The sequence below is a fragment of the Lampris incognitus genome, chromosome 21, assembly GCF_029633865.1.
Source record: "Lampris incognitus isolate fLamInc1 chromosome 21, fLamInc1.hap2, whole genome shotgun sequence".
NCBI lineage: Eukaryota > Metazoa > Chordata > Actinopteri > Lampriformes > Lampridae > Lampris > Lampris incognitus.
In genome coordinates, this window is record NC_079231.1 from 3,867,798 (window position 1) to 3,893,112 (window position 25,315).

General features: G+C 44.4%; 2 protein-coding genes across 3 annotated transcripts in view; one reads left to right on the forward strand and one right to left on the reverse strand.

The window, feature by feature from the left end:
• Window positions 1–6,858, forward strand: part of LOC130131747 (interleukin-10 receptor subunit beta-like) — a 29,584-nt gene extending 22,726 nt beyond the window's left edge. The window contains exons 3-8 of the mRNA XM_056301546.1: window positions 541–610; window positions 1,353–1,513; window positions 2,149–2,303; window positions 3,039–3,198; window positions 4,593–4,741; window positions 6,080–6,858. Coding sequence (XP_056157521.1) covers window positions 541–610; window positions 1,353–1,513; window positions 2,149–2,303; window positions 3,039–3,198; window positions 4,593–4,741; window positions 6,080–6,295 — 911 coding nt within the window. The 3' untranslated portion in view covers window positions 6,296–6,858. The remainder of the gene's footprint in view (window positions 1–540; window positions 611–1,352; window positions 1,514–2,148; window positions 2,304–3,038; window positions 3,199–4,592; window positions 4,742–6,079) is intronic.
• Window positions 6,859–8,990: 2,132 nt separating this feature from the next.
• arl13b (ADP-ribosylation factor-like 13b) lies at window positions 8,991–25,190 on the reverse strand. Of its 2 annotated transcripts, none has more exons than XM_056301319.1 (10): window positions 24,363–25,190; window positions 18,818–18,888; window positions 18,027–18,276; window positions 17,188–17,293; window positions 16,713–16,915; window positions 16,089–16,203; window positions 14,761–14,923; window positions 13,882–14,001; window positions 13,330–13,398; window positions 8,991–10,514 (listed from the first exon to the last, which is right to left on the reverse strand). In XM_056301319.1, exons 1-10 carry the CDS (start codon window positions 24,419–24,421, stop codon window positions 10,501–10,503), a joined length of 1,170 nt encoding a protein of 389 aa, XP_056157294.1. In that variant the 5' UTR covers window positions 24,422–25,190; the 3' UTR covers window positions 8,991–10,500. The 2 variants fall into 2 exon arrangements, with proteins under 2 accessions (XP_056157294.1, XP_056157292.1); XM_056301317.1 differs by having other exon boundaries at window positions 8,991–10,670.
• Between the last annotated feature and the right edge of the window lie 125 nt (window positions 25,191–25,315).

Here is a 25,315-nt window from a genome sequence, read left to right on the forward strand (position 1 = left end):
ATGTCACTTTGTTCTCTTTTTTTTTTTTTTCTAATTTGCTCAACTTCCTCCCTGGTGAAAGCAACACGACGAAGGCAGCTTGCTCCTGGTGCCATAAGAGCAGCATAAACACAGGTGTCGTGATGGAGGTTCGTCTTCTCCTCCTGTTCACCTTCCTTGACGTTCCTGGTTTGTATTTCACGATTAAATCTCCATTCGGATCTCCATCTGTTTTATCTGCTCCGGTGTTGTTGTGACATTTTTACACTTTCACAGGTTGCTTTTTTTCTCACATACAAGTATTTGTGGGGGAGTAAAAATGTTTATTATTATTATTATTATTATTCTGAAGGTGAGGATAAAAAAAACCTTAACTGGCTCTGACAAAGTGTTACTCCCTGAAGATGTCTGTGATGGCTTTACGGGAAGTTTGAGAGATCTGGCTCTGCAGCTCCAACTTCACCGATTGTGGAACGATTTTTAAAAATTCATTTAATTCCAGAATTTGATCCTTTTTTTAATGTAATGCTGTGTTTATGTTACTGTCCTTTCCTTTTGAAGGGTTATCCTCCCTGCTGCAGCCACCCAAAAACTCCAGGCTCATCTCCCACAACATGGGGGCCATACTAATGTGGGACGGCCCCCCCGAACCCACCTAGCAACCTGGTGTACATCTCACAAATCAGGTGCTGTATGATACACACCGGGTGTTTTTAACAATCTGCCAAGTTTCTCACGCTGTTCCGGCCTGTTAAGTCTTCGTCTGTCAGCTACGTCTTGTTCCTCAATCAGACTTGTATTGTTTTTGCCAGTCTACGTCACCGGTACTCAATCCATGACGGAGCAGCACCGCTCCAAGTCATGTGGTTTGAATTTGAAGCCATGCAGAGCAGAAACGCTGATAATTAGATCAGACAGCTGTTGGATGGCTTGTGTCAAATGTTCATTCCAGGATTACCCAGCATCAGATGTCATCTGTGTTACCAGCGCCGGTTTCCTCCCACAGTCCAAAGACATGTAGGTCAGGTGAATCAGCCATACTAAATTGCCCCGAGGTGTGAATGTGTGTGTGTGGGCCCTGTGGTGGCCTGGCGGCCTGTCCAGGGTGTCTCCCCGCCTGCCGCCCAATGACTGCTGGGATAGGCTCCAGCATCCACACGACCCTGAGAGCAGGATAAGCGGTTTGGATAACGGATGGATGGGTGGATGGATGGATAGTTCCTCTCGCTTCTGAGACCGAGAGAAAGCATGTGCACCTCAACCTGAACTTTGCACAAGTACACACACACACACACACACACACACACACACACACACACGTGAAAGCAGGGAATTGATGGTGTCCATAAGTGCTTGTTTTGTGTGTCCCACAGAGGTCTGGGCGACTATGAGACTGTGTGTGTCAGTGCAGCACAACAGTGTGACTTTGGCACACTGCCGAGTTGCAACGGACACTTTGAATTCAGAGTCCGGGCGAAACTCGGAGGCGAGACGTCCAAATGGTCGAAACGCGAGTTTTCCCCTGACGAAGACAGTAAGTGTGCGTTCATCAGAACTTGGCAGAGTTTTTTTGTGTGTGTGTTGTTATTGCGTTCTGTGTGAATGGCACCTTGTCAGTCCAGACGACAAGAACAAACCATGGACACTGAATCAACTGGTACATGACAGCGCTCTTGAAATAACCGCTTATTCAGTCCTGATAACTCTTTATTCACTTATTCAGTCCACCGTTCAGGTTAATAATTATTCAGGTTAATAATTTAACCACTTATTCAGTCCTGATAATTCTTTCCATTTCATGCATGCTACTGGTTTTTAGCTATTTTGTTTTTCTTCTGAGGGCCAGCTTTTCTCTTTTATGTATCAGCAGACCAAGGAAGTGGAACTATACCAGAATTCGATAAATAATTCACACTAAAGCAAATTTCTAGGAGGTTGTGACATGTTTGTATTTGCAACAAGCCTGTGGAATAAACACCAAACGGGCACCTTTTGTGATCCATCTTTAATCTTCTCCAGCTCGTCCTGTTTTAACGGCCTTCTCCGTGTTCCAAAACGGGACGTCTTCTGAACTCCTGAAATCCACTGCTACCACTTTGCATTGGCAGTGATTTTTTTTTCTCCGACAGTTTCCGCCCATTGTGAGCGTTGTGTATTGTGTCTTTCCAGCTGTGATTGGCCCTCCAACTGTGGCCTTGGTTTCCCAGAGAAACGCCATAGAGGTGACGATCACAGACCCAACTTTGAAGGTCTCATCACTGAGACGCTGTTTCAGCAAAGTCACCTACGTTTTGAAGTACTGGAAATCAGGCGATCCAAATCAGGTATGGACTGCAACACAAACAGGCAAATGAGCACACCTGCATGTGCACATACAGTACATAGAGCCATCGATTGATTGACTGACACGTTTTCAAAGCTCTCCACGAATCAAGCATTTAAATGATAACAGATACCGACTGAAAGACCTTGCGATGACATAAAAGAAACCCTTGACACCCATGATAGCTGGCGCGGACAAAAATTACTTTTAAGACGGGCATCCAGGTAGTGTAGTGGTCTATTCCGTTGCCTAGTAACACGGGGATCGCCGGTTCAAACCCCTGTGTTACCTCCGGCTTGGTCGGGCGTCCCTACAGACACAATTGGCCGTGTCTGCGGGTGGGATACCGGATCTGGCTATGTGTCCTGGTCACTGCACTAGCGCCTCCTCTGGTTGGTCGGGGCACCTGTTCAGGGGGGGGAGGGGGAACTGGGGGGAGTAGCGTGATCCTCCCACGTGCTACATCCCCCTGGTGAAACTCCTCACTGTCAGGTGAAAAGAAGCGGCTGGCGACTCCACATGTATCGGAGGAGGCATGTGGTAGTCTGCAGCCCTCCCCGGATCGGCAGAGGGGGTGGAGCAGCAACCCGGACATCTTGGAAGAGTGGAGTAATTGGCCGGATACAATTGGAGAGGAAAACGGGGGGGGGGGGGTTACTTTTAAGATGGAGACTGCTTACGTACCCTGGAGGACACCTTTTTTTAAATGGGGCTATATTTTGTTGCATATCCCCAGATGTCGAAGTCAGTCACTGAGCAACAGATCAGACTGAGGAACCTGGAAAATGAAACCAAATACTGTGTCGAGGTATGGGTGCATATACCTGCCTACAAACGTGACAGCCAGCATAGTGACAGTGTGTGTGAGACGACCTCCACCCAAGTTAAAGTGAAGGGTAAGAGCCAGAGGGAGACTACATGGTGACCTTCACGGGGAAGGTGCCTCATAGACTGTGTTCACACAGGAGGCCTTAAAGCTCAATGTTGACTCTTTTTCCCCCAACATTTGTTGTTTTTTTTTTTGTTGTCTCACTGTCCACATTCCTTTTTGAAAGTGATCCATATCACATATCGGAGCAAACAGAACTCTGTCATGAAGCTACTCGCATGTGCAGACGCACATCAACGAATCACTTTTTATGACCGTGCCAATTCACTAGTAATGTTTTAAAACACCGACTGAAGGTGATATGTGCCCTCAATCTTAGTTTGATTGGCGGCATCTGCCCAAATAGATGTTAAATCAGTCTTCTCTCCACTGACTTCAGCCGCTGATGTGTAAATTAAGTCTGCCAATGCAGAGTCATAAGGACAGCGGCCTGTGCCATGGAGAGTGGCATAACATCTGTGTGAATTCCAATTTTACCATTAAAACTCGGGTCACGTTGCCACATATCAGACATATATCTGATCTAGCTATATAGTATGTATCTTATCACATGTTAAAGCTGCCTGAACTGGGAGTGAAGAAATGCGATTCAGTGTGTTCACACTGCTAAACAAAAATCTGACCTATGCCTCACATTTGCATGGAAGATGCAGTCTGACCGTGGTCGGAGTCACAACAGTTGATTCCATTGGGAATTGGGTCATGGCTGGCTGCCATAAAGGGTCGTGTAGTGTATGCATAGAAATACCTCTATCTGCATTTACTTTTAATGACTACAGCTAATATTACCTCGATGAGGAAACCACAGCGATGTGGTCTCAGTGTGTTCAAGTACAACAATCTGACCTATGCATTTTCAGTGAGCACCAAGCAAATCCTCACTCTCTGACACTGACAGAATTACACGCTGTAAGAATGTTGGGTAACACTTTCTATGAAGCTTACATCTATAACGCCCTATAAGCATCTATAACGCTCTATAACGCCCATACTTTCCTATAATGTGTATTACAATGACTAACGGCTATGGCTGAAGACTGTGAAATAGCACAGTGAAAGTCTCATTATGCATCTCTACAAAACTTCAGCAAAACAAGTTGGCTATGATGCATTATGACATTTGACAGATAAACAGGCTAATGATGACATATTTACAATACATAAATCCGTTTTAAATTGACAATGTATCATAAAGGTGGTTATGAGGTGTTGTGAGGGCGTATACATGGTTATAATGAATCTTACAATGACTTATAGCTACACTTATAGGGCGTTATAGATGCTTATAGGGCATTATAGATGCAAGCTTCATAGAAAGTGTTACCGAATGTTGTTACTTTTTGATTATGCCACACATATGGCGAAAGGAAGCTGATTTCTGAAGCACTGACTGTGGTTTAGGTGAAAAGAAGGGGTCGTCGCAGACGCTGGTGGTGAGTTTGGTGGTCGTGGCCGTGGCTGTGCCCCTGCTGCTGCTGACGGCCTGGTTTGTCCACCAAGGAAAGCGTCTTTACAACCCAAAAGTCAGCCTTCCCCCACGTTTCAAACAGGTACCTCCGTCAATGTTTCTGTCAACAGGAAAAGGCAGGCTGAGAAAAACATGCAATTGCATCACAAAGGTTGTTCGCATCAGAATCTGTGGGGTTGCACAATGTGCTATTGGTAGATGTCACTTCTGTTAAACAGAAGATATGTCTTAGCAAGGCAGCACGGGGGCCCAGTGGTTAGCACGGTCCCCTCACAGCAAGAAGGTGCTGGGTTCGAGCCCCAGGGTAGTCCGACCTTGGGGACGTCCTCTGTGTGGAGTTTGCATGTACTCCCTGTGTCTGCGTGGGTTTCCTCCGGGTGCTCCGGTTTCCTCCCACAGTCGAAATACATGTAGGTCAGGTGAATCGGCCGTACTAAATTGTCCCTTGGTGTGAATGTGTGTGTCGGCCCTGTGATGGCTTGGCGGCCTGTCCAGGGTGTCTCCCCACCTGCCGCCCAATGACTGCTAGGATAGGCACTAGCATCTCCGCGACCCTGAGAGCAGGATGAGCGGTTTGGATAATGGATGGATGGATGCCTTAGCAAGTGATTTAGTCACATAATGACCCTAAAATCCTTTCTTTTTAAATACCAAAAAAAAAAAAAAAAAGAAAGGATAATTGATCAGGTTTAAGCTGTAATCTATGATTTCTGATCTATCCATCCCTCTGGTAGCAAGGACTACAAATGAGGTGTAGCAGCCATTGTGGCTGGTGTGTCGTCAGCTCAGCAGTAAAAAGTTCCCACCTTTGTAAAAATGGATCCTCGGACCAAAGCTAACACGGTCTATCAGTCCTACCTGGTCACTGGCGTAACATATTTATTATGGGCCCTGGTGCCAGCAACCCTCGTAGACCCCCCCCCCCCCCCGTCTCTCTCTCTCTCACTCGCTCACACACACACACCACCACCACCATAGGTGGGTTCAGTAAGTCATTTTAGTAAAAAGGGGGAAGTAAAAAAAATTCAACAGTGGTCTATGGAAAGTGTCTCCAACCATGGTAAAGATGCCAGTCAGTATTATGTTACCCGACTCCGTGCTCCAGATGGATAAAATAACTATTTATTAATGGAGAAAAAATCCGGGTTTCAACTTGAAATTCAAACTCCAGTCAGTTTCCACTGAGGATTCACCTGGTCGGAGCATTTTCTTACAGCAAGTGAAGAAATCATAAAATATGGGTCATGTGACTTGATACGTTTAAAAAGAAAGTGTATCATCTTTAATAAGTGATGTCAAGTCGAGACTCCACAGCTTGTGATGATTGATGTTTTTTTTTGGAGGGGGGTTGCATACAAAGTCCTGTTGAGATTTCATTTCCATTGACGTTTCTCCATTTCCGACCACTGACCATGCGAAGCACCTTCTTGAGGGTCCGGGTGTCTCGGTCATCCTTGCCCTGTCGTCGCAGGAGCAGTACGATAAAATCAGCTCCTTCTACACAGCATGTCCACACCAGGACATCCTTCCACAAAACCAAGAGTGTCCTCATTTTGAGAATATGGAGAGCAAAGAGGAGGTCCCCCAGTACCGCAATATTTGGGTCTCAAGTGAAGTGCCCTATGAAAATATTTAGCTGGTTTCAGAAAACGCCTCAAAGAGGATATGGAACGACCTGATGAGGTCCTAATAAAGGACATGTTAGTTTTCTGGACGGAAGTAGATAAAGCCGTATCTCCCATGACATTTTGAGAACACCATCTGTTACTCTCAGCTTTCTATCAAATAGGTGCTTATGTTAATTTGAAATATTAGATTGTTAAAAAAAATTTTCACTGTACACTCGGGGACATCATTTGGTTTCGTTTCCATTTCACTTTGCTGTGACAGATGTGGGTACCAGATGTAGGACAACACATGGTACATTTATACAACTGTACATTGGAACATGACTGAAAGATCAATATTTTCTCGGCATATGAATCAATGTTGAATCAGAATGTTGTTCTTTGTAATCAACACTTTACAATGAAACTTATCAGGTCATGAAGACATTCTGATGGCCCAGAATCAGAATGTGGCCGTATCTTAAACCACTATTTGTTTTTTCTAAGTTATCTCCTGTTGTTGTTTTTTTAATCTGTCTACAGTTCGGTTCTACATAAAGCAGACTGTAACAACCTGAATCTGATAAGTGCTTAATAAATTTGATTTGACTTTCATCTGACTTGTCTGTAAACCTTGACGACACAACTGATTAGAGACTTTTATTAGTTCTCTGGTTTCCAACCTACGGGAGGACGGGCTCATGGGGCTGGGTATTGGTGAGGACCTCACGATACCATACCTATCACAATACTTGGGTCGCAATACGATTGTATAGCAATACATTGCAATACTAATAATTATTGCAGTAATAATAATTTACTTTAAATTTAAAAATATAGCTGAAAATACAACTTGCTGTGTACCACCTGGTCAGTCTTAATATTTACATCACATTACATATATATATATATATATATATATATATATATATATATTTCCCCCACCATTTTTCTCTCCAATTGTACCCGTCCAATTACCCCAGTCTTCCGAGCTGTCCCGGTCGCTGCTCCACCCCCTCTGCCGATCCGGGGAGGGCTGCAGACTACCACATGCCTCCTCCCATACATGTGGGGTCACCAGCTGCTACTTTTCACCTGACGGTGAGGAGTTTCGCCAGGGGGATGTAGCACATGGGAGGATCACGCTATTCCCCCCAGTTCCCCCTCCCCCCCGAACAGGTGCCCGGACCAACCAGAGGAGGCGCTAGTGCGGCAACCAGGACACATACCCACACCTGGCTTTCCACCCGCAGACACGGCCAATTGTGTCTGTAGGGACGCCCGACCAAGCCAGAGGCGACATGGGGATTCGAACCGGCGATCCCCGTGTTGGTGGGCAACGGAATAGACTGCTACGCTACCCGGGACGCCCTACATCACATTATATTTTGATAACTCAGCGGACAAATTGATTCAAAAGTAGTAAAGTCTGAATTTCCACTCCATTTTGTTAGAACGGTAGTTGCATTGCACGGTGCATACTGTGTCACTGAACTGAAATCTGTTTAAAACACGAATCCATTTTTAATGTATTTACACGAGGGGCTGGAAAATCGATAAAGCATCGGGAAAAAAAATATTGCAATGCTGAGCTGTATCGACCATCTCACGTTCACTACTGTATGTGTTACTGCCTATACAGCCCATGTATGTAGTAGTTCCCTTTTGGCACCGATCAGCTGATTTTCGAGGGACATGCTGTGTAACAGTGCTGCAGTTTTGTGACCAAGACAGAACTTTGAGCCAGTCTGAATTCCGCGATGAAGATTCCTCAAACAAACGTCAGTTGGCATCCACGAGTTACAACTAAAAGCAGCACGTATGGCAAAAAGAGCAATTCATTTTTGATTAGATCTGATTTTCTAAATTATATTATGGTTATTTATTGCCTTGTTATAGTCCACGTTATTGCGGTGTTTTTGTTGGGCATTTATATTCGCTTTCTCTCTGCTACCATCGTTGCTAGACCCAAGCGTAGTATGGTCTTGTTCTCTGGTGCTTTGGGTTTCAAGCTCCCTAATTTGTTTCAGCAATTTCAGGGCCATTCTGTAATTCATCACGTCTTTATTTTGCGTTTTGTTTTCTAATTTGTCTGTTTTGATTTGCAATTAAAGGCCGGCGTATTCTCCTATACACGAAGACTAAAGTGTTGCGGGAGACCATTTTGTCAAACGCCACTTCACACACGGCCATTAACGTTTTAATTCAATGCAATCTGAAGAAGAATTTAACGTGTCGTCGGCTTGTTCATTAATTGGTCAGTTATGAAAGAGTAGCGGCGCTCGGGTGTAACTAGCCGAGTAGATCAATGCGGTCAGATTTGAATGAGTAAAATTGCCTGGAATACCAACCTCCATTATTCCAGGTAATTACAGTGGTGAATAAAACATTGTTTGAAGCCAGAGTATCACGTCAGGCATGAATTATGCACAGTGGTTACTACCATTTGAGCTACATTTGCCTTGGCGAGCAAAGGACAGATTTTACATACCATCACGATATACTAGTATCACCACCCCTGCCTCTCTTACGGCAAGCATTCAAAACGCAAATGCAACTACGTTCTTGTTAAATACTGCAAAACTCCTCACCGTGCAACAGATTGGGGTTACTCACCACATGGTTTTTTTAGTTAATGGGCTATGGGGATTAATCAGGATGCGGACGATGTCCTGACGAGTCAGTCTGTGCACACTGAAACACAAAAACATAACTTGATTCCTTTCATTCAAGACTTAAAAAATATTTTTATTGTGCAGTTATTATAAAATTCAAATCAGGTAGAAAAATGTTATGAAAACCACCAGCTCATCCACATGATTTTTCTTCTACTGACTTAAAATACAAGACGTGGACTGTTTCAGATGATATCCCGTTTAGTTACAGTTGCACGCATTAACCTCATGTCTCCTGAACCAACACCGGACCGGCAGGTCCAGGATGCTGCGGTGAGCCACTCGCAGTCGCCCCCTCCCCTTCCTCCCCCCGCCTGCAGATTGTAAACTCTATCAACACACAAAATCCCCGCGAGAGGGTGTGAGTTTTAGATTTACATTGGCCTTCCTCCAGGAAGTAATGTTACCCCCCTCTTCAAAGAGCAACTGCGAGACAGGAGGAGGAAAAGATGAGCGCCTGAACGTGAGGGCCGCCGCAGGAGGAGGAGCGGGCCTTGAACGCCCCCGTTACCTTCAACATCTTTCCATGTCAGTGTTACAACATTCTCATCCCTCCTGAGGAATGGCTTTAAGAAAAAAAGGTATAGGATGTAAACAGAGCATTGGCTACATATACTACAGCGGGTTAAATAAGGTCGTCGTTTCTACAGTATTTTTCAATAAATAAAATCGTTTTGAGGGCGTGCCCACAGGAGAGTCAGTAGAAAAAATAACCCATTTCTTATCGGCGATCGGATGTAGTTTCTTCTGACGCGCTGCGCGTGACGCTGTGTGCGCTGTCACACAGACTTGGAGGCAATCAAGTGAAGTGGTGAGACGTAAGGAATAAAAACGGTCCCGATCGACGACAACCAGATGACTCTAGTCATCTCGCCACGTGGCGTGCCGAGCTGCTTCCCAGTTCCACATGGGTCACCCTCCTGAAAGGAAACTCTGCAGAGGGTGAAAGGTCAACTGAGACCTCTATATTAAGGGCCGTACCGTCGTTCCCTTGACATTCTCTGTATCGTATCTCCGCGGGCTGTAGAGTACATTTGGAGCATCGCGTACTGCATTAACACAACACATGTTTGTGTACATAGAAATGGTTACATGGACAAACTCAATTCAAGTGTAATTTTTGTTAACCTCAACTCCAGACACTTGTACATGTCTGTTGAATTACACAGTCATATAATAATAATAATAATAATAAAAAAAAAACACAACTGATGGTTATGATAAAACAAATTTATATTCTTTGTATATGAAAAGTAGTTCTTCTGGGGAAAAAATTGATCCAAACCATCTAATACTGACATAACTGATAAAAAAAAAAAGAAAGAAGTTGAAGACTATAGCAGTGATGTTTTCAGCATCCGAGGATCCTGAAGTCGTATGGAGACCGTTTCAGTAGGTTCCTTGTCTCGCATGTGATGTCTGTGAAACAGTATCTTGGCTTACAGAGAAAGACTTCATTTCCAATGATGCCTCTCTGTTTCTGAGCCAGTCCACCCGGGCTTCAACCTCCCTGGCCTCCACACCCTCCGGTGCATTGCAGTGACTGTGTTTTTGGCTGTCTATACACTGCGTGCTTGAGACAAAAAGCAGAGGGGAGAAGCCATGATTGGTGGGGAGGATCAACATCAGTCAGAAAGGGGGGACGGTGGAGGTTAGGATATGACATCGTGAGTGTCGCCGTTAGGGCGTGGCCTAACTGCAACAGGTGGGAGAGGTTTTCCATAAAATTCTGTGGAGGTGAGGAGGAAAGGTTAAAGGCTAGCTAGCTAAATCTATGAAGTCCTGAAATGAAAAAGACATCCATTATCATTTTAAATGTGTGCGACAATCTTTGTCATGCAAAGTACATTTTCACACAAGACAATGTGCTGCCAATGTTAGCTGAAAACATGAAACAAATCAAGCTGGGAAAATATCTTCCTTAAAATGTAATGCTGCCACTGCACACAATGACATGACTTTAAAGTTCAAATGACCACCAGAGCCATGCAAGCAACCAGAGAGACGTCAACCATGCAAGACGCTGCACAGGTTACAGAGGAATTGGAAAGGCTGGAAAAAGGGGCGGGGGGAGGGGGGGGGGAGAACGGTGTGGATGAGTCTACACTGAAATGCTGTCATGTTAATTCAGACGTCTGCCACCCTGAAAGAGCCACACACTCCGACACATGCGTTGTAAAAACACAAGAAAAAAGACGGTAAAAGACGGTGGTGTTAGTCTGGGAAGCTAATTAACAGTCAGAACATAAATTTCGAGGAAGATGCCACAAAGTCCTTCGCTTTCTCTGCGACATCGCTGCAAGAAAATGATCGCTGCTATTGTGACGCCTCAAGTGTACTTTAAGTACAGTTTCACCTCGATTCCTTTAAAAAGTGACAGCACTTTGTTTTGAAATTATATTCTTTTTTGGGGGGGGGGGTTTCCCCCCCCTTTTCTCCCCAATTGTACTTGGCCAATTACCCTATTTTCCGAGCCGTCCCAGTCGCTGCTCCACCCCCTCTGCCAATCCGGGGAGGGCTGCAGACTACCACATGCCTCCTCCCATACATATGGAGTCGCCAGCCACTTCTTTTCACCTGACAGTGAGGAGTTTCACCAGGGGGACATAGCGCGTGGGAGGATCACGCTATTCCCCCCAGTTCCTCCGCCGAACAGGCGCCCCGACCGACCAGAGGAGGTGCTAGTGCAGTGACCAGGACACATTACCACATCCGGCTTCCCACCCGCAGACACAGCCAACTGTTTCTGTAGGGACGCTCAACCAAGCCGGAGGTAACATGGGGATTCGAACCAACGATCCCCATGTCGGTAGGCAACAGAATAGACCGCTACGCTACCCAGGCGCCCTTGAAATTATATTCTTAATGGTGTAAAAAGCGAGTTTAAATATAAATGTCTTAGTATAGAGAAACCTGAAAAGAAACCACAAAGACAAATTCATTGTAAGAATACAATTTGTTGTAAGAACACAATGTCAAATAAAGTGGCTTTCATCAACCAGTGGAGGGACAGATGTGGAATGACAAATCATTCCCCACCCTTACTGCAGCAAAAATTGCAGAGGAAACAAAGTCATAAGTTATAAGATGGTGAAAAGGGTTAATGTACACCACTCAGACCAGGTTAAGCAGAGGCGGCCATGCGTGGGAAAGAAAGAGGAATAAAGTAAAAAAGTAGCCAAAGTAAACCCCTTAACGCGCACTGGGCACCATACCTTGAACACATCCTATTCGAGTATTTCTGAACACAGCGGTGCAGTCTATATGTTGTTTAAATCTACTCTTGTCCTGCTCAAAATGAGCCCAAACACAAATTTCTACAATGACTATGATAAACCTTTTCTATCTGAAGTGTGGAAAGAGCGGTGAGAAGAAAAGCTCCAGCATGGAGCAGAGCACCAGTGGCAACAACGAGACAAAAACAGTGGCCACAAGACACACGTTCTTCTTGGCTCAGGCTATCAGCGTGGCTGGGTTCGACAATTGGTATCTTATTATTTACAAATCTGGCTGAAGAGCTTGTTTTGCCACACAGGAAAGTATAAGTAGCCACTGGAAGGGGATGCGCTGGCTCTTTCTGTAATGCCTGACATACAAGTGTCTGATCATATTTATGCCTATGAATCAGTCTGGTGAGAATCTCTTGGGTGTTTCCTAATGTAAAAGTTCTGATTTTCTAAAACTGCAGTTTTCATTTCGTTGTATTTGTGAAGGGGTAGCACGGTGGCACAGTGGTTAGCGCGGTCGCCTCACAGCAAGAAGGTCCTGGGTTCGAGCCTCCGGGGTCGTCCAACCTTGGGGGTCGTCCCGGGTCGTCCGCTGTGTGGAGTTTGCATGTTCTCTCCGTTTCTGCGTGGGTTTCCTCCGGGTGCTCCGGTTTCCTCCCACAGTCCAAAGACATGTAGGTCAGGTGAATCGGCCGTACTAAATTGTCCCTAGATGTGAATGTGTGTGTGGGCCCTGTGATGGCCTGGCGGCCTGTCCAGGGTGTCTCCCTGCCCGCCGCCCAATGACTGCTGGGATAGGCTCCAGCATCCCCGCAACCCTGAGAGCAGGATAAGCGGTTTGGATAATGGATGGATGTAGTATTTGTGAAGGTAGTGCATTCAGAATGGCTCTCAGATTGACAAACTAAAAGGCCAGCCTTCGAGGCCAGCTTCTGCTAAGTGAGATGATGCCATCCATGCTGTTGCAGCTATAAAATGCAACTTGATTGATTGATTGATCCATGCACGGTAGAAACATTTGCTAAGGCCATAAATACGTGCAAAACAGTGGCGTGTACAACAAAAAGTAATATGGTAAAAATCGTTGTGCGTGTTAAGGGGTTAAAGATATGTGATCATGCAGGGCTGTTATACACAACTGGACAGGGGGGGCAGTTTTACCAGAATGTCTCGAATCTCCAAGTGGCTCCAGTTTAGGCAGCCTAGAAACTTTGGGTGTGGCCCATCCCACTAGGATCAAAGACAATAACAGAACATGAGTAAAGAAAACTGTGCCCAGACTTTATGATCCTGCAAGCGCTTCAAATGTACCTCTGACACTAGTATTTGGTTGATCCGACCTCTTCAGAAATCATAGCCGTTTAAAGGGGTGAAAGGAACACTTAATTTGTCATGCTGGAAGTTCTGTGATGAGTAAGTGTAATTTAGATTCAAAATTATAAAAAGGAAGCCATAAAAACAAACGAGATGCACATTACTACCTAGGACACTGTCTTTTTCCCAATCTGTCCCTTAATAATTGTCCTTTGATCCCATCAATCCTTATCCCTGTCCTCGATACCACCTAGTAATAACACGGTCCAATTTTCAACACCAGACTCGAGCAGAGAAAACCTAACTGCCCCTTTACTGTCTCTACTGTGGACTTCTCCCTGTATCTGCCTTCCCAACGCCACTTCCTGCCAACAGGGTATAGCTGTGAAGTTGACTGACCTGGAGGGGGTGGAGGGGTGGGGCTCTCTGCTGGGCCATCCTCAGTTCTCAGAGGGTCAACACGGTGCTTCCTCTTCAGATGCAGTTTCCTCGTCTTCTTCTTGGCCTGCTCGCCCGACACTGCACGGAGAAATATTTGGCAGTTGGCTTGGATGTTCAATACACAAAATAATTTCATTAAAAGTACAATTCTTCTGTGAATTAAGATGGCAAAATTTCAAATAGGATCATCACTTTACACACAACACAGTTGATCCAAAGTGCTTTACAGCACACACAGAGGAAAACAAAAACAAAACGAAACAACACAAGAGAAGAAAAATCAGTGATGAAAATAAAAATAATGATAATAATAATAATGGCACATGGTCACACAGAGCCCATAATGATAACATGGACCTACAGAGATTTCAGCAAAAACACCTGACCTGGTTGAGTTAGGCACAGTTAAAAAGCTAATGAGTACAAGTGTGTTTTAAGATGACTCTTGAAAATCAAGGGCTGTATCAAGGACTTGAATGACTGAAAGGAGTAAGTCTCTTCCGGTTTCTTGCCCTGAAACTTGCATTACTCATATAGAGCAAAGCACCACACACAAATGAATATTGCACACTGCTCTCATTTCGCCCACAGATTTTTATGATACTTGAGTTTTGCATACCGGTCCCTTTAGGCCTATGTCGTGACTTCTATGCTTTAGCCACTAAACATTATTATGTCTAATATTACACTGCATTATTTTGTTTCTTTGTTTTAGTTTTCTGCTTCACTCTTGGCCGGGAATGCACCATGATGCAAGAAAAAGACTTAGAAGATTTGTATACGAGATACAAACTTAACTAGGGCTGTAAAATCTACTGGGATAAACTTCACACTTACACTCAGCTGAGTTGACATTTTCTGGCACTTGTCTTGTGCTGTCTGGCTCTTCATCTTCCTCCTCTTCCTCCTCTTCCTCATGGTCAGAGCCAGCCTTCAGGCTGCTGGCCCTGCGTTCCTCCAGCTCTCTTTGCCTCCTCCTCTCCTTTTCTTTGTCCTCATTCTGGACGTAACATGACATGCAAAAATGATACAGAAGGTTGAAAGACAGGAATAGTTGAAACATGACCTCAACTGTCAAGTCTAAGATTATGACAAGCGAAGTGATAGTCAGGAATGAAATTACAAGAATAATATACACTTGCTCACTTTTTTACCCAGTGAACGAATACAGCCAATTAAAGCATACTTGGGTATTGTTTTTTTTCCTCCAAAATTCTTACAATTACATTCTCTCATGTTAGGTCTCCTTTGTAGCTCACAACTTATGGCGTTTTTACCAACATTTTGGGGTTGATGTAGAACCCAAGTGATGTAAAATACTTGATTTACAAATGGATGGCAATCCAGTATGTTCTGTATCTTAGCCTAGGAATATTTCCCAGAAAGCTAGCTGGGATATTAAGGTAATGTCTTAAAGGTGATGAATATTGGGGTCCGCGGTGGTGTAGCGGTCTAAGCATCGGCTTTGAGTCGATACAGTTGCCCACTGGGGACCTAGGGTTCGCACCACGGTCTCGTCAGATCCGACTATGGCCAGACTCCATGAAGCAGCAATAATTGGCAACGCTGTCTTTTTTTGGGGGGGGGGGGGGGGGTCGGCTTGTGTTCGTCACATGAATGCGTCTGTGTCTGTCGGAAAAAGCAGTGGTTCGGCCTAATTTGCTTTGTCATGAAAGTGGCGAGGCGTCTCCTTCGAAGACTGCCGGCCGGAGAGATGCAGTTGGTGAACGCATGCAGTATGAGGATGGGTGTTTGAACTAAAATAGGGATCGATTGGCCACTAAATTGGAAGAAAAAGGGAAAAATCAGAAATGAATTTATATATATATACATTAAAAAAAAGAAACGGTAATGAATATGTGACAGCTTAACATACATTTTACTTTGCTCTTTGACACTAACAACACTTTGTTTACAACTGTATTGTTAGTGAAGCATTAGGGTAACAAAGATTTCCATGGCAAGTGATGATTTGTGACTGGTTATGATAGATTAACAACTCATGACCATTGAGCATATTTTATTTCCTGCAAAGACCTGTCTACATGTTTCTACATACAAAATCCACTGGTACAAATCCAGTTGAATGTGACATGGCAGCAGAGTTTGAAACAATTTCAAATACAGTCACTCTCTTTCTTGAAAGCTGATTGGATACTACACACCTCAGAAATCACGTGGCCTATAGGCTGGAAGGGGCTGGGCATGTTCTCATCATCAGGCTCTTCTTCCTGGATCGGCCTGCCCTCTCGCTCTGCCTCTTCCTTCTCCAACCTATCTCTGTACACAAAACAAAAGCTTTTGATTGAAATATGTTCCCTGTCAAGATTTTAGACCAATATTAAGCAGAGACAAATAAATTTCAGGTCAGCATGCTTATGCCTAAAGTACAAATTTAAAAATTAGCTTGTTCCATTCAGTAAAGTCTGCTCTGTACAAATGAAAGCGATGTGACTGTAAATCTACTAAAGGTCTCTTTCATTACTCAGAAAGAGAGCACATGCGTATTCTCTCAAATGTGCTTTGCCATTCATGTTGTGCCCTTCTTACCAAATTCTCAGCCACCCTCCCACACCTCTTAAGTGTTATATACCACTCCAAACTAACGAGCATCCCTCCCTTCTTTCCCTCCTTGTCCCTTCCTGACATGCACATCTTCCTGCCTGACTTCTACTTCCCTCACCCACGCCTAACAACTCATCTCCTGCCTTTCACATACCCATCTGCTTCTTCCTTCCTGACAGTTTCCACTCTGCCAAATTTGCCTTCCTCCTCCTCCTCCTCCTCACCTCTCCTCCCGTATCTGCCGGACCCTCTCCGCCCTCTCCTTTCTGTCCTTCTCCTCCTGGGCCCGCTGCTCGGCCGTGTCCTTCTGCACGCGCTCTGCAATTGCCTCATAGTCTTTTGCGATGATGTTGAGGAGCCAGCTCAGGCCATTCTTGATGGACTTGTCTATCTTCTTGCCGTAACCCAGGACCGCAGAGCATGGTTCCTGGAATGGAGAAAGAAAAAAAAAAAAGGTAATAAATGTAAGAAATGCACTTTATATCAAATAGTGTGCCAAATGGCATAGGTTTGAATGTGCCTTCCTTCACAGCACATGACATGAATGTGGGTTGGTTCAAGTAAGTCAAAATGCTAAGAATAGAATGAATTGCTCCTCAAAACTGGACCTAGCTCTTGTTCCATATAAGGTTAAAACCTCTGATAAAGCACTTAGTCTCCTTCTATTGCAGATCGGCAACAGGTGTGGAAAACACTCACGATCTGACAGAGACACTTGTTCTCGTTTACAAGCTTCTCCAACGACAGGCTCTCGATGATATCTGCCTCAGCTAACGCGCCTTCCCGATCTTGTTTGTTGGCCAGTCTGCAAGAAGGAAGAGAAGATGGCAGTGTTGGTGCATGATGTGGTTAAACATCTGAACTGGCAAAAAATGTACTAAAAGCACTTACATCAAGAAAAAGCCATGCTGTTCGCTAGGCAACATTAAATGCACATCAATACTTTTGTGATCCTTCTTCAATGCTACTCTCTTTTTAAACAATCAAATACCTGTATTGTCACAGCATGGTCATATAAGACCTAGAAAAAAAACGCTGACACGTTTCGGCATCAAGCCTTCATCGGGGAGTTATAGGTCTTATATGACCATGTTATGACTAAAGGTATTTTAATTGTTTAAAAAGAGTGCCTTGGAGTTTCTTGTGATTTTTATGTCTACATGTATCCTTATCGAAAGAGTAACTTAAACAATCTTTATTTGAGTCCAGGAAGCACTCCTACAAAAATATTTTTTCCCTCTTCAATGCTGTTAAAAACATTTAAATGGCCATAAAATTGGTCCATTTTATAGCTGGATTTTCCTTTACTGCATAATTCCAGTATTTACAGTCTTCTGTTGGCAATTAAAACCAAAATATCCTTAAGGAGCTCTCTACCATGATTATGGATAATTCACTGCATCCCACATTTACTTTCTGATAATTGTGCCCACAATCACAGTAAACAACAGCCCTGTCGTGCATTACTGATATCGTTGTATATTATCACATCAAGAAGCTCACTGCAAAACAACAAAGCCATGTAACCCGACGCTCACACAAGGACAGGCTTGCCAGCAATGCGTGGATGCTGGAGGACCTCGGCCATGGTCTCCCGTGTCTCCTGGATGCGCTGGACATCGCTGGAGTCCACAACAAACACCACACCGTATGACTCCGAGTAGTAGTTCTTCCAAATGCCCCGGATCCGTTTTCCCCCACCGAGGTCAAAAATGGTCACCTCAAACTTGCCCTGCTTTAAGTCCACCTTAGAAAAGCCTACGGTGGGAGCAACGTCCTGGGGGCTCTCTGGTGATTGGACAATAGCAGAGAAACGGTTTGCATTAGGCAAGGGAAAACTCTTGCACCCAATTATTCTGAAGCATATTCTTAACATATAAATGCGAAGAGAGAGAATGAAAAACAAGGGACCCATGAACACATCAAAAACAAAGGAAACTAATGTACTGATTGTTTTGTTTTAGCTATGCAAAAATCTGTTTGCAATGAAAAGCAAATTTGACAACATTCAATTTATGTGAAAGCATAACATTAAAACAGAACATTTGATATTAAAGTGCTAACCCGCTTCATATGGTCTTAGCTGCCTCGTGCCAAGATTTGCTAAATATCTTCTATCACATTACCCAGACTTCCTCTTCAGGTTTTAGTTAGGAACCAGTTAAGCAAGGGGGTTCATACTTTGAACAATCAGAAATTATCTTATTGTCATGTACATTACATGCACTAGGAATTACCATATTCAGTTACTTCAGTAACTTCACACTGAGAAGAAAACTTGCAAAAAATGTAAATACGTTTGTGTGGCTTGATAATGAAGAGTCCTCACCTCCTTGGATCCCTCGGACCGTGGCAGTCTTTCCAGCATTGTCCAGTCCCACCATTACAAGAGTCACCTTCCTGTAAAGTCAAAAGCGGAGGAGAAAGAATGACTATGTGTTTTCATGGAACTGTATGGCTGCAAAGTATGCAAGAGTGAGTCTGGACTACAGGTTCCTCTCAGCGCGTGAAACAAAGAAAAACACCAAGCAAGAAAGGACCGCACACCAAGGCATCCAGTGAAGTCATCAAGCCTTCTGTTGTGACCAGTCTGCAAAGGACTTTCTCCAATGTGTCTCACCTACTCCACCTCCCCCTCAACTTTCCTACCTTTTTCATAAATACAAACATAAACGTGAACAGCATCCTTAACTGCGATATGAGCTAGTCCACGTGATATTGTGTGCACACAATGATTTTCCATCACCAAAGGAAGAGTCCTCCTCCTATGAAGTTTTTATCATTATTCAATCATCTGGTCAGGGAGCGTTTGCAAAAGCCTTCCTTCTGCGTCATCTGTGCAGGCGGCAGCACCCTTGATGCCACTACAGAGAGCCCAACGTGAAGAAGCTCACTGTTTGTACAAGGGCAGTTGTTTACGATCTGTTTCAGGATGTTGGTTTTCTGCTACTAACCCAGCTTCTTCCCCAGTGCAGGCCTAACTGTAGGCCTGTTTTGGAAATGTATTGGCTAACATAACCCATCCAATCTAGGACTTTTTATTGTACTCAGATATGGCCAACATGTGAGCCGCACTGACCAAGCATGACTTTTTTTTTTTTAACAAAAATGCCCTTTCAATTATCCATCCATCCATGATCCGAACTGCTTATCCTGCTCTCAGGGTCGCGGGGGATGCTGGAGCCTATCCCAGCAGTCACTGGACAGCAGGCGGGGAGACACCCTGGACAGGCCGCCAGGCCATCACAGGGCTATATTATTATATTTATTATATATATTCAACCAAGCCCAAATTATTTTTAATGATGCCTCTAAAAATTGGCCATTAAGCAATGAAAATGTGTGACTATATGGCCTCACTACAAGAGGAGGCATGACAAGCCCTCAGGCTACAATATGTCAATGTATGTCAACACAATCTCACACATATTGTACTGGCATAACATTACTAATAAGGTTAAGGTTAATCGCTGTCATGAAAACAGACCATTGCATCAAAATAGGATACAATAAGCTCCTTATCATTTTGTGGGTTGAGTCACAGTCCACAAACTTGTTTATTTTGTGGCTGTTGGCCCTGGTGTGGTGGCTCTAAGTAACAGAGGGGCTTTACACAGCCTTTTCAAGGCAGGAATGCCTTGAAATCAGGTACCTCTGCTGACGAGGGGGAAAAGCCGGTCAATTCCTGAATGAACATGTTTGTGGATCTGCACACTGCAAGTGAGTGAGTCAGAGCACTGTTTCTACTGGTGAGCTGACCCACACACACACACACACACACACACACACACACACACACAAAGAAACACTGACATACATATAGATACACAGGGCACAAACATGGACAGATACACCCCTTGGAAATCAGTTGGTAAGGTTGTTAGAAACCTTTGATTGTAAGGTTTTTGGCTCAATCAAGTAATCCCTGGTTTTCCATATTTATAAGATCACCACAACAAAAGGAATAACACCTTGATTCTACTTTACAAATCTGAGTCAAACTGAAAATGGGCCAGAATCCTTATTTCACTATTGTTATCCCCAATCTAGACCTTCAGCAGAAAAAAACAAAAATGATACTAATTAGAGTTAACATTCAAACAGATTACTCTCACATTCTCCATGAAAAAAATCATACAAAGATCAAAAACATCTAATATTTAATACTGACCAAGAACTCATGAAGGGATGTGCTTTTACACACTCACAAACCAGTCCTGAAGTCTATTTTCTTATTCCGACATCTACCTAGAAAACCATCAGGTTTAACTTACGGTTCTTCACATTGAAGGAAATGAATAAGGTGTAAAGAGACACACATGTAAACATCCAAGGAAAGGAGGCAAATGTGTGTTAGATCACACAATCAAAATGGATAAAAACTAGGCTAACTTCAGGACAGACTAAAAGGAGACACTTTAAAACAACAAAACATACATAAACTCAACTAATGTCTGAGATATATACTTAACTACCACACTTGCGCCGTAAGGACATTAAGCGCACTATCCAGCGGACCGTCCTCTGGAGCCAAGAGGCCTTCATGAGGAAAGCCTCGCAAGGAAAACCCTAAAAAGAAGAGAAACTGACTGCTGTTTTTCCCGCCCCTGAACCAAGGAGTCCCCTTCCTTACTGAAAACTCCCAACCAAGGAACAGCCTGAAAGCATATACAGACACACAGAGACAACAGACTGGGCCTCCGGGATTAGGTGGGGGATTTCTCAGTAAATCCAGAGGATCAGATCCCTCACAGTTACCACGTGGGATGATGCAGTCACAATACACTTCGCTGGTCACCCTACCTTGGGACCTTGCAATTCCCAGTGTCTTAATAATGAAGAGGAAAACATGCTCTCTGGTGTGAGGAAGTAGGTAAAAAGGAGAGGTTTACAGACATTGTAAAGTGATGTCTTTTGGTTTCAGCTCCATGGTCTGCAAAAAGATCATTTCAGAAAGAGTAGCATGACATGGTATGGTGTGGCACAGAGCACAAATACAATGGCCAGTACCCAAAAAGATTTTTGATGCATCCCTCCATGAAAAGATTGTTCGGTGGCAAGAGAATGACCCCTGCAACAAACTAAACTGTCATTTCAGTTTAACCCTTGGATCAACTCTGCTGCCTCTCAATACTCCATCACCATACACGTCTAAAAAGCATTCTGGATATACGGACATCCTCAGCATCAAGTGCACACTGACTGTTTCACCAACAACAAATGTGTGTGTGTGCGCACACACATGCACTTCTATCTTTGTGAGGACCCCTCATTGACTAAACTCCTTCCCTTACCCTTAACCATCAGGCTACATGCCTAACCTTAACCCTTACCCTAGCCCTAGTCTAATCCTAAAACCCAAGCCCTAACCCTAAAATACACCCTTAAAAGGTGAGGACCGGACAAAACGTCATCACTACAAAAACGTCCTCAATGATGTTTAAAAAAAACTCAAACTGGTCCTCACAAAGATACACGTACAAGAACACACACACATATTACTGAATGCCAAAGCACCTAGTGGTTCTTATCTGACTTGTTAAGTCCTATCGTACTATATTTTAGGGGTTGGGTTGTCTCTCATGCCAGACAGAGGGGCTTCCTACTCCTGCTTCTGCCTAAACTGTCTCTGGAACATTAGAATACTGTGGAAGAGATGGGCTGGTTAAGAGGCTAGGTGTTGGTGACAAAACCAAGTCTCAGATGCATCACAAATATGCAATTTTCCCACCACACAGTATAACATTTTATTTTTGTTATTCGTGACAACATTTTGTATTGCAAAATTTCAAACAATTTTACATTCCATATACACACCTCATGAATGTTTTTAGCACAGTTGGATTGTGAAATGTAGGGAGGAAAAATAGAAAAAAAACACGCATGGTGTTTTCATCTATACCTTATAAGCTTATTTGCATGGATAGCTAAACTAGCTGAGAGGGCGAACATTTAGTCATTGTCCTCTGCTTGAAAGCAATCATGTGGATATATTTTGGTGTCTATGCAATTCAAGGGAAAACGAGGTTGACAAGAGCCAGACTTTATGCAAGCCGTGCCTAACAAAGCTCAAGATTTTTCAGGATACTCCTAAATCTGCTAAATGCCATTGGGGTTTCACCCAGAGTTGGATGAAAAACAACCTGTTGCTTTCACAACCAGCTGACAAACACTTGAACAACTCTCAAAACATGGATATTATTTTGGTTATAATCTACATTATATCTTCATGCATGCTCAATAATCCAGGTAAGAAAATCACAGAAAGTTGAATAAGTTCATCTGGACAGGTTTATTGGGAGAAATGTTTCATCACTCATCGAAGTGACCTCTTCAGTCTCAACTGACTGCAGGTTCATAAGGGTGAGGATACCTGCAGTCAGTTGAAACTGAAGAGGTCACTTTAATGAGTGATGAAACATTTCTCCCAATAAACCTGCCCAGATGAACTGATTCAACTTTCTGTGATCTACATCATATTTTCTAAAATCAGCAAACAAGCATAAGGTGAGAAATAGCAAAATATAATGCGTTGTAATAAAATATCAAAATGCATCAAGTGCGGGTTGAGCGACTGCCAAATAAATAAGCACATGGACACATTTTATGTAAGATAAGAAAAACTAGGAACGTCCGACATTACAAAAAGAATCAATATTAATCATCAGGGAAAATATTTACTTAGAATTACGGAAAATGCCTGCAACTTTTCTGGTCTTAAGTTTACATCTGAAAATTGAAATCAAGAATACAACAGATGTGCCTAACAACGGCAATGCTTTCTCTTCCCCAGTTTTGTATATATATATATAGGTTTTTTTCCGAAACTGTCAATGGTGTTGAGTGCTTGACTAATGAAGAGCGGAATATCAACACGGATACAGGAAAATGCTGCTATGCATTAAAATCTTTTTTTTCCTGTATCTGTGTTGATATATATATGTGTGTGTGTGTGTATGTGTGTGTGTGTGCGCGCACACACCTGATCTTACAGTTTCCTGGTGAATGACTCCAACAATTCAATTCATGCCAGGTAACAATCAGCTTTTAGACCAAATGCAATGAATAAACCAGTGAGCCACCGTTGGCAGTTTTTTTTTTAAACCAAATAAAACTAAAATCACCGTTTCCCTGAAATCCAGGCAACAAACTTTACATTTTCCATTGCAGCTTGCTTAAGTATGACTGCAAACGGGGTGCAATGTATCTGGAAAAGAAGAAGAAAGCCACTGTATTTTGTCATTGTGTTCTTACAACGAATGTGTTCTCTGCATGTAACCCATCCTGCTGTGTAGGAGCAGTGAGCAGCTGCAGCGCCCGGGGACCAACTCCAGCTCTTCTTCCCACTGCCTTGCTCAGGGGCACTGACAGGAGCATTAACTCTAACGTGCATGTCTTCTGGATGGTGGGAGGAACCCGGAGCACCCGGAGGAAACCCACGCAGACAGGGGGAGAACATGCAAACTCCACACAGAGGACGACCCGGGACCTTATCGCTGTGAGGCAAAGTCAAGTCCACTTTATTTGTATCGCCCAATGTCACAAATTGCTAAGCACTGGGTCACCGTGCCGCCCCCGTACATTTAAACCCAGTGGGAAATATCTGCCCAGCGTGAGGCTCGACCTCACGACCTTCAGATGACGAGACTGACGCACTGCTCACTGGCTTCGCAGTAATGAAGGCTCCAGAATAATGGGTGCTTCGCTTTACAAGGGAAACCCCAAAGACAGACATCCGTCTCTATTGCTGGCTGCTGAATTTGCCATACATTTAAGAAACAGGGCGACTTGGCAAACTGCAGGACCACCGTGCGACCACGTAGGAAGCCCACAGCCAAGCATGTGCAGGTCGTGTGGTGGGCTCGGTTACGTACCTTGCAGGCTCCCGCCAGCGTTTCAACCAGCTGCAGCAGTTCGCCATCAGACTAAACATTGCAGGCCGGGGTCCACTTTCAGTTGACTTGTCATCTAGCTAGGAACCACTATTCCCTAACCAGGCTGCTTGGTTCGGCGGAGGGGGACTGCTAGCAGGCGTCAGCGGAGGGGGACTGCTAGCAGGCGTCAGTGGAGGGGGCCTGCGGGACTGCTAGCAGGCGTCAATGGAGGGGGACTGCTAGCAGGCGTCAGTGGAGGGGGACTGCGGGACTGCTAGCAGGCGTCAGCGGAGGGGGACTGCTAGCAGGCGTCAGTGGAGGGGGCCTGCGGGACTGCTAGCAGGCGTCAGTGGAGGGGGGATGCTAGCAGGCGTTAGCCGCCGATTCTTCAGCTAGCTAAATAAGCTACATGATCTCGCTAACGCGGGACGTAAACGCGCCGTAGAGACCAGTGCTGTCAGGTGGGACGGTCGTTGCCAAGTAACGTTAGCTTCTGGCGTGGAACACGTTAACTCCACATCTAGAAAGGGGAATTCCGAATGGAAGCCATCCTGTCCAAACAATAAACCCGGAGCTTAGCGACGCTGCGGTTACTTAGCAACCTACACGGGTTAGCTAAAGCTCACCTAGCTAGCTAACGTTAACAGCGGTTGGCCCGAGTTGGCCGTCGGCTGATCGGAACCGCGACTAAAATGGCCCATACGACAGCGCGAAGGCGGCACCGCATCCATGCCTGTCGGGGGGTTCTCCTACCGGCCGCACACACACACACACGCGTCTCGCCCTAGACTGTGTCTGTGGTTCTAAGCCGCGAGAGTCTCCCGGAAGGACTGTTTACGCCGTATCTCGGCTCGCAGCGGTAATGGCTAGCTTGCTGACGTCACCGGCGCCATGTTGGAACCAACAAGTGGGCGCAGTGGGGGGTTGCTGCGTGCGCTAAACAGAACAGCGCC

What these genes read in the sequence shown, in the direction of transcription:
- arl13b (XM_056301317.1), bottom strand. Translation starts at nt 24,421, where the DNA reads ATGTTTAGTCTGATGGCGAACTGCTGCAGCTGGTTGAAACGCTGGCGG. An exon ending in CGCTGGCGGGAGCCTGCAAG is followed by an intron (nt 18,889 to 24,362) that starts GTACGTAACCGA and finishes TTGACTTTACAG; the next exon opens with GAAGGTGACTCTTGTAATGG. An exon ending in GCTGGCAAGCCTGTCCTTGT is followed by an intron (nt 17,294 to 18,026) that starts GTGAGCGTCGGG and finishes TCCTTCTTGCAG; the next exon opens with ACTGGCCAACAAACAAGATC.